General features: G+C 32.9%; 1 protein-coding gene across 1 annotated transcript; it reads left to right on the top strand.

Moving 5' to 3' along the window:
- Positions 1 to 3,207: 3,207 nt before the first annotated feature.
- LOC149905854 (uncharacterized) lies at positions 3,208 to 8,553 on the top strand. The gene is made up of 5 exons (XM_090105163.1): positions 3,208 to 3,353; positions 4,548 to 4,670; positions 6,951 to 7,133; positions 7,678 to 7,800; positions 8,197 to 8,553. The coding sequence occupies exons 2-5, from the start codon at positions 4,557 to 4,559 to the stop codon at positions 8,269 to 8,271; spliced, it is 495 nt and encodes a 164-aa protein (XP_089961289.1). The 5' UTR covers positions 3,208 to 3,353; positions 4,548 to 4,556; the 3' UTR covers positions 8,272 to 8,553.
- The last annotated feature ends 885 nt before the right edge of the window (positions 8,554 to 9,438 follow it).

Raw genomic sequence — 9,438 nt, 5'->3', positions numbered from 1 at the left:
GTACGTTACATTGTGATCCCTGCGTGCTACAGGCTATAATATATTTACCACAGTTCTCAGGTGAAGCCGGAGCGGACCGCTAGAGTCATATTTATAGAAAAGTAGAGAACATTCAAATAAATAAATAAATATTTTCTAAATTAAATAATTGTCATCAGCGTAGTTACTAGCTCAGAGCTTTATTGTACACTTTAAAATAATTGGCAGTGATCATAACTTATTTAGGCTTTAGCGAATATAAAAATAGGTAACCTGTGGTTTTACCCGAGAATAAAGTCAAAGTCAAAGAATCATCCCCCTTTTCCATCTTTTAGAGGTTTATTAAAGGAACGAAACCCTGACGGACCCTGAGGGCTGAGTCCTCGATCGTCTTGTACGTCACTTCGTCCAAGTCGGTGCAGTAATGTCGCCGTGAAAGTGGAAAAGACAGACGGAAAGACTTTCTCTTCTCAATATAAGTATCGATGTCTTTTGTTTTAAATCTACTTAGTTAAAATACCAATAAAAAAAGAAATGTAATGTTTGAACGTTAATTGAATTTTTCGTTATTTATACGCATGGGCGTAGCCACGGTGGGGCAGGGTGGGGCACTTGCCCCACCCTGGCTCTGACCTGGAAGGTACCTAACCAAATCTAAAAAACGTAATTATCTAGGTACTGACTACAAAACTTAATATCCGTTAAAAAATTCTCACTCGAAAGTTGTCAGTCGACACAAAAAAAATGCGATCGAAACAAAAAGCTTGCGCTTCTATGTTACATGATTTAAATCACTTTTGGTGCCAGAAAAAGTAGTGTTACCCCATTCAAAGCTGTTTTTATTTAGCCAAATTCGCACTAAATTTCCCATCCAATTTCACTTTTGTTTTAGGATAAGTTACTGACCATAAAAGCACAAAATGCTGACAGATCCAGGTGGAGCTACGTTCGCAATCTTAAATAAAAGTTTTTGGCCGATATCTCGGAAACTATCCATTTTAAGGCAAAAAATATTGGGAATTTTTTGTAGGTAGTAAAATTTTACATCTTTTATACCTTGTAAACTTTTTGTAAAACTTTCCGTTTACGATTTATGGCCTATTTAATGAGCCGGTTGGCAAGTAACTCTTTAAATATTGCATTAATCAATGAAATGCATAGGCATTAATATATATCCATTTATTAAGATTACGTTATTTGAAACTTTATTTTCTTATGCTTTTTGAGTTATTTAACGTTTGGCGATAAATAGTACATTTCAAGGTACCTATGTATGTTTCGTATATATTTCGTACAACTAAATAAATATTGAGTAGTTATTTTATATTCGGATGCAAGAATAAAATAAAGGAAAATATTAAAAAAAAATGTATTAAAAATTATCTATAAGTAAAAAAAAATAAAAAAAAATCCGTTTCGGAAACGGTGAAAATCCACTTGCATTGGAAATTTCTTCTTCGTTTTTATTACATCCGTAAAAAAACTTTTGGCCTGCCACGTCACCCGCCGAGCGGCGGCATTTCTACATTATACGTGGAACAACTCAAAAACTATGGGCACTAGAAAAAAAATTTCAAACAAAACTTGTAGAGAATAAAGTGAACTAAAAACTATGTACATACATGCATTTTATTCATTAATCCAATATTTTAACGATCAACCGGTTCATCAAATAGGCCATAAACCGTAAATAGTAAGTTTTACAAAAAAATTTACATGGTATAAAATATGCGAAATTTTACTTTCTACAAAAAAGTCTAAGCAACTTTTGCCCTAAAGTTAAAGGACAGTTTTCGAGATATCGGTCAAAAACTATAAGATTACGATCAAAGCTCCACCTGGATCTGTCTGCATTTTGTGTTTTTATGGTCAATAAGTGACCATTAACCTAAAACAAACATGAAATCGGAAGTGCAAGGTTTTGCTTTATTTACTGAGTTATTTAAAATGGTTTATTTTTCTATTTACATAGACCTATATTTTATGGTAAAAAGGAATCATATTATTGTATTAGACAAATAAACTATATAATATAGGGATGAAATTTGCAACATAAACGGCTGTAGGTATCTTTTGTTTGTTTTGATTTATTCATTATTATTTCAGCTTGATACCGCCACGTGTTCTTGAAAAAAAAAGGTATTTTTAGACAGACAGACGCACAACAAAGTCTGCCTGTCGGTTTGTCTGTCAACACACTTTTTCTCAGGAACGCGTAGAGTTATCATTATCAAGCTGAAATTTATATCGAATACTCAAGTCTACGGTCTCTTAAAGCTGTGAATTTTATGCTGCAAATTATCGCAAATTTCGACATTCGCAAGGAAATCATTGTACTTCCCGTGAAGTGTGAACACAGAGTCTTGAAATTTGGTTAAAAGTAATGTCTTATAGCACAGATAAAGGAAAAATTGCTAAAACATACATTTAAGAGTTACAACATAATAAAAAGTAGGTTTGTTCGGAGCCCTCGGTGCGCGACTCCGACTCGCACTTGGCCGGTTTTTTTTTGCCCCACCCTGTGCCCATGGCTAGCTACGCCCATGTTTATACGTAAAGCGAAAGTGATAGGTCATAGGTGTAGTCTCGAAGTCATTAGAAAGCTAGTTAAAATTGATTAGTTTCTGTGTTGCTTCGTAAAAATAAATTCATTCATTACATCGTGATATAAAACAACCTAAAGGTAAGAAATTAAAATTTCTTTCAATTTTAATTCAGAAATTGTTATTTTTAATTGTTCTTGAAGGCAAATAAAAAGTAGAGTTGGAAAATGCGATATTCAAAAGATAATAAAGTCGGTAGCAATCGCCTTTTGCCGATTTTTATACATATTGTAGGTATTTGGAAGTTGCAGAAATAAGGGATGTAGAGTGATCAAGTTTAATCCTGGATATGATTGCAAATTTCCAGCTTACACATTATATAGAAAGCTATATAAATAATAAATAGTTTTATGCAGTTATTAATTACTATTCTACCTGATTAACTCCAAGTGTCAAGCATTGGGTTCCCAAAGAGATGCTTATCGAAATGTTGAAGAATAATTTTAATTCATATTTCTCGAGATATTTTAATTGCATTATGTACCTGTATTAAAATTTAGGTAGTTATTATTAGTCTTGCCTCATTAAGATCCTATGTACTTTATTCTAAAAGCGTACCACGTACCACTTCCTCCAATTTATGGGAGTATACTCTGATTGGATTATAAAGGATATATTTTGATGTTATATAGTCGCCTTACGCATGCGCAGAGCAACAAGTGAGTCACCGTCTGATTTGTTGCAGTTGTTCACTGGACGCTTATATAGCTACTCGCTGTTTTCGCGATTTTCCACCTTTTTAAATATATAATACGACATCGTAAACAAAAGGTAAGTTACTTGATTTATAAATTGCATACGCTTAGTAAAATCTGCTTTTTTATGTATTAAAAAATATGTACAACAAGTGTTTTTAAATAGGTAGGTATTTATTTTATTTGCAAACTTTCCTTCAATGTATTGTAAGAAATACGTGTAAAAAACCTCTAGAATTGGCGGAGACAATAAGTGAATAAGCCTTGTACCTACTGAGTTGTACAATTAACAATTACCTACTTAGGTCCTACACACAATTAGCAGTATTTTATTTATATTTCTGCGAACTACGTACTGATAAAAATAATATGTCAATTATTGTTATCATATGGTAATTTCTATAAATAGGTCTAAAATAATATAATATAAAATAATCTTACTTATTATTTACCTCAATAAACATTATGACCATATCCGATTTGTATTAGTTTTGTTGAGTCGCACAGTTTTTTCTTAGTGTATTTGTAGGAACTATATTTAACAGCACATAACACTTAACAGATGTTATTTTACTGCTTGCGGAAAGTACCTAGGTATATACTCTTATATTCGCGACCTCGGCACATAAAACTCGTCACGGCCCGCCAACGCGTTGACCTAGACCATACATTTTCGGTGATGACTGGATACGACAATTTCATTCATCATCGACATATATAACATAACAATAACCTCATCGGTAACACGATGAATGACGTCATCTTAAGCCTTATATCCACTTGAGCATGCTCAGGCGAATGAGCGGCTCATTTGGCCGAGCCGCTCAAGTGGAGACGCCTGAGCACGCGCGGCCCGAGCATGCTCAGGCGTCTCCACTAGAGCGGCTCGGCCAAATGAGCCGCTCATTCGCCTGAGCATGCTCAAGTGGATATAAGGCTTTAGGTAGCAAACTTTGGCGAGCCTCCATATACAGCCTTAGCATGTAAAACATTCGTGTAAGAATGTACCTAGTTACTTAGTTATGTATTTTGAATACAGTTTTGATTTATGTATATGTAAATAATAGTAGTATTAGGTAAGTACATAGGTATTTATTCTTATTTCAGACATTCATTCTTTGCGGACAAAGATTGAGCGAGTATACACAGTAAAAACGTATTGTAACTTATTTTATTTTTGTATAAATGGACTGCAAAACCTTAACACTGGTCAGTAATAACAATTAAACCTAAAAATTTACGATCCTAAGGAATTCATTAATATTTTCAGTGAACCATAATGTCACACACGGTCACCATCACAAGGACAACCGCCACCACATCAGGCTCAGCGCTGTTTGTTAACACAGGTTACCTCGGCACACTACCTGGGTTACTTAAACTAGCGCAACTGGTAAGATAATATGACTCGTAATTCTAAATTATTATTATTTGTAGCATGATTATCGCGTGTCATGATCAAATTACTTCATCAACTAGAACTACTATTTAATTGTAAGTTTGTATGTGATGATACAGGAAAAATGCGTAAAGACGTAAGTACAGAATTGAAAAGAAAAAAAAGGATGTAAAAAAGAATGAAGTAAATTTAAAATTTAAATGATTTTAAAAAAAATCGTTATTTAGTAGAGAGTTAGTTCTCGTATTTACATAAATCTCATGTCAGTTCGTTAATTTTAGTAAATTGATTCATCCAACTGCGGTTTAATGCTAGAAACTCGTTACATGTAATTATCGCATTCCGGCTAAATACCAAGCCAATGATATTATTACTCCAATATTGACGTGTTCTCTCTATTCACGATATTTTTTTATTCAATTGTTTAATAATTATAATTAATGATTTTGGTGACATTGTATGAAAAAGTAGCTTTAAAATTAGATAAATATAAAAATACGTATACATTCAGATATCACCTAATATAAAAGTTCTGATGTGGTGTGATCATAACCTAATTTAATTTTATCTGATGAGGCCGGAGTGTGCTGTTTGACCCATTTAAAAGTTGCGCAAGGTCTGGACCGTGGACTGTTTTAAATTGAAGAGTTAAGAACGAACGTCTTGATTCCCCTTATTTTCCATAGATATAACGTAAAAAAATAATCCTCACATCAATTGATCATCTTTTATATACTAAAAACTTATTGAAAAGTATTTAAGGAGTAGGTAGGTATTGTCAAAACTTGCCAATTAAAACGACCTTTATTTTAACGATTCAAAAGACGTGTTCAATACTTTAGTGTTGCACTTACTTACGAATTTATTTCAATTTTCCTTGAATTGTAAATAAGTGATGTCATTACATGGTCATTACGTTCATATACTTACCTATGTGTGATTCCTAGAGCAATTGAAAAGGATACATAATTTATGAATTACTTATCAACACTCGTTGCATAAAGTATAAACCTAGCCGATTTAAAATTGAAATTTAAAAAATGATAATTTTTTAAAATTAGTTTTTATAATGGCTTTTTAGAAACTGATGATATAGTTATACACTTATACACATAAACATTATGTATTTTTTAATTACATTTTCTTATTTAATTTAAATACATAGATATTGTGTCAAGACGTCAAGTTAATAATTTGTGAAAATATTTAACTCAATTTTACACAATCAATTTTAACAATACATTATTTTATAGGAACTAAGGCGATACTGTTTGTTTTGTATTTAATGATATTAAAACTAATTAGTTTGAATTAATGAAGTGCTTGATAAAGCTTCTTGATATGAGTAAAGTATAATGAATCATTATAAATATAATATATTCATTATAATTCATTTATTTAATTATTATCCTCCCTAAACTAAAACAGATATCAATTAATTGTTAAAAAGTTATTAAGACCTAAAAAGCAGCTAAATATTAAATTCTTTGTCAGGTGCTTGGTCGCACCGTCATTGAAGAATTTATTTATATTTTAAGATATTTTTGTGCCGGTAATAAATGTATATATATTAGAAAAGCATAATTACAGTTCTATAACTGAAAATATTGAAACCAGATGTACCTAGAAACGCGCAGGCCGCGGCCGCGGCGTGTGATAGTGCTCAGGCTTTTATTCTTGGTAGACTCTACATCAATTATTTCGCTTCGTCTAAAACTGTCCTTGAACCTGGGTCACATATTGTAATAAGGAATAGGAGTAATTTATTAATAATTTGGAAAATCCAAAAGTGCACGCCTCATAATTTTTTTTTAATAAATATTTATTAATTATTATTTTTGTTTATTTAATAACAATTAAACCACATCGAATCAGACCCTGAAAAATGAAAGGGTTCTATTCCTGAGCATACTCAAGCGTAAGAGAAAAAAAAAGACTCGATTAGTAAAGTATTTCGGTCGCTATCGTGTTAACAAGAAAAAGGATCCGCACATACAGACACACGGACGTCCAAGACAGAACTTTTTTAAACTGTTTTTTAACTAGTTTAAATAACAAAAATGACATCACAAACCTCAACGCTTCGCTTATGAGGCGTGCAATTATTCTACGGAATACTGAATTGATAGTGTACTTGAAAAATATATAAAGGGAATATTTTTTGTCTTCCCTCTGAATTTTCTACCCGAAAATTTGCTGTTTCAGAGTCGTAAGCGACCTTTTTGATGTTATTTGTGTAGTGCTATACGATTAATATTTTTTTTATCATTCTAGCTCTTGGGGGCAGCGTGCGTCGGTGTGGTCGGCCACTACTTGATACCATTTTCAAGATACAACCCAAATCCAGAACTTTTCTTCCTGCTGGTTTCAGTATCGTTTTTAATAGGAACTTTCTGCCTATTGACTTCATGTCTGGTATCATTTACTACGGCTTCTATGATATCTAAAACTATATATGTAAGTTGAAACGTATATTTTAGTATACCTAACGAACTTAATTATTTTTTTGTACTAACTACATAGGTAGTTAAAAAAAATCATTCGGAGATAAAGCCTCTTTCTAGGCAATATAATGAAAAATGACCCAATTCACCGATCGATTGTTTCTACCTACAAAAATCTACTACAAAGATTGTGGTCAAGCGCTTCCCTATAATAAAAAAAAAGACGGGTTGCACTCCGGGAGTGCCGGCAGAAGTGAAAACTTGATTATTAACGTTGAGCATGTTTGATATCCATCCGTCTTACGCTTTTTCGATCAGGTCACGTGTCCTGACGCGAGTTTAAGATTTTATACCCATTACAAAAAAAGTGCTCAACGCCGCTAAAGAAGTTTTCACTTCAAAAAATTGGTAAACTTTAAACGTTTGTCGCTCGAACAAGGCATAGGAGAGATTAGAGATAGCCTTATTTATCTACACTTGAAACTGAACTGAGAATTACTTGGAGAATTGTGAAATATAATTTGGTTTTCGATTTTATCAAAATGTTCATGTTTTAGGAAGTAATATACCACGGAATAGCGTTTGTGCTATATCTCGCAGCGGGCTTAACTCTCATGATTGAAGTTAACCACCAGAAGAGAAGTTATGGAAACGATTTTGAACCTTATCTAGCTGCAGCAGTAAGTACAGATTTTTAAATCAAGATAAAGACAAACATATTTTATTACATACGAAAAACAAAATTCTTTACAGGTTTATTACAATTATTAGGTAAATCGATACCTATACATTTGTCAAAATAACTTACAGTGCCGCTGTTTCGCTTGGTCTTTAGGTTTACCTACCTACCTTAGAGATTTATCTCTAAGAGGATCTTATTCAACTCTATTACCGTGCTAAATAATCCCCAACTATTCATATGTTCTGGGGACGATAATATTATGATTTAGTTATCAATATGCAACTTAAATTGCATTTATGTACTCCCTTAGTATAATTTTTTACGACCATTTTATAGATAGGAACGATCATAATAAATTTAATACTGTGACGTTAATGTAAACTTTTTTTTGCAGGTAATGGGATTAGTAATGGCCGTCCTGTATTTACTTAGCACGTTTTTAGCCAACCGATCATACCGTGGCATATGAACGACAACTATTATTATGGGTGTATAATTATATATTACCACTGCTTTAAATATTTTACTTCTTTGATGTTGCATTTTTAAGAGATAAATAAGGAGACAGTTATAAACCGCTGTTTTAAGCTAGATTGACACAGTAAATTTCTGAAGAATGGCTTGGTAATTCAGGAAAAGTCCTTGGTTACCTATCGGGTTTTAAATTCAATCAGCACCTTGTAAAGCGTAATGCTTATTTAATTTAACGCCGGACCAGGTACTCATCGCAGGAAGACTTTTGCCTGAATATAATATGTACTAGCTTCCGCCCGCGACTCCGTCCGCGCGGAAAAATTAAGATTTGTTTTTTTCTACGTATTTTTCCGGGATAAAAAGTATCCTATTTTATGCCCAGGATAATAAGGTATAATTATACCAAGTTTCATCGAAATCGAACCGTTAGTTTTCACGTGATGCCTTCACATACAGACAGACAGACAGACAGACAAAAAATTTTTTTATTACATATTTGGGTTTGGTATCGATCCAGTAACACCCCCTACTATTTATTTTTTCAATATTTTCAAGGTACAGAATTGACCCTTCTACAGATTTATTATATGTATACAGGGTGTCCCACTGTTGGTATACTAAGCTCAAAGGAGGTTATAGTTTTGCATACGCTGAGTACGTAAAAAATACTTATAAAATTCCAGACGCATTTTTTTTTTCAAATAAATGAATTCTTAAAACTCTATGTGTACACCCATAACAAGCAACCCGCCCAACTTTGCCACCAGCACGTGAGCTATCGTTTAAGATTATGTTTTCATAGACAAAATGCTCACATTAGATAAGCGGTATATGCCGGCTGCGCGAAGCTAGAGAAGAAAACATGAATTTTCAGGAAAAATTTAGCAAAAAATTTTTGACGTAATTTTGTTGTTTAAGTATTTTTTAAGTGATCAGTGTATGCAAAACTACAAGACCCTTCGCGCTTAGTATACCAATAGTGGGACACCCTGTAGATTACTATGAATTATGAATACGATGAACAAGCGCAAGAAATAAAAAAAACTAGACTAATACGAGTTTTTTTTACTTTTATAACGTTTTTTGTATTGATGTTGCAATTGCACGCCTCATAAGCGAAGCGTTGAGGTGGGTACTACTGTCACTTCGCGCAAAACATCTG

The sequence above is a fragment of the Colias eurytheme genome, chromosome 9, assembly GCF_061535395.1.
Source record: "Colias eurytheme isolate Ceu_HAF_F1 chromosome 9, ilColEury1 Martin Lab GWU primary, whole genome shotgun sequence".
NCBI lineage: Eukaryota > Metazoa > Arthropoda > Insecta > Lepidoptera > Pieridae > Colias > Colias eurytheme.
This window is presented reverse-complemented; position numbering and strand designations above follow the sequence as displayed.

Coding starts and splice junctions, on each gene's coding strand:
- LOC149905854 (XM_090105163.1), top strand. CDS start 4,557: ATGTCACACACGGTCACCATCACAAGGACAACCGCCACCACATCAGGC. Junction 4,671..6,950: donor TACTTAAACTAGCGCAACTG/GTAAGATAATAT, acceptor TTATCATTCTAG/CTCTTGGGGGCAGCGTGCGT. Junction 7,801..8,196: donor AACCTTATCTAGCTGCAGCA/GTAAGTACAGAT, acceptor TTTTTTTTGCAG/GTAATGGGATTAGTAATGGC.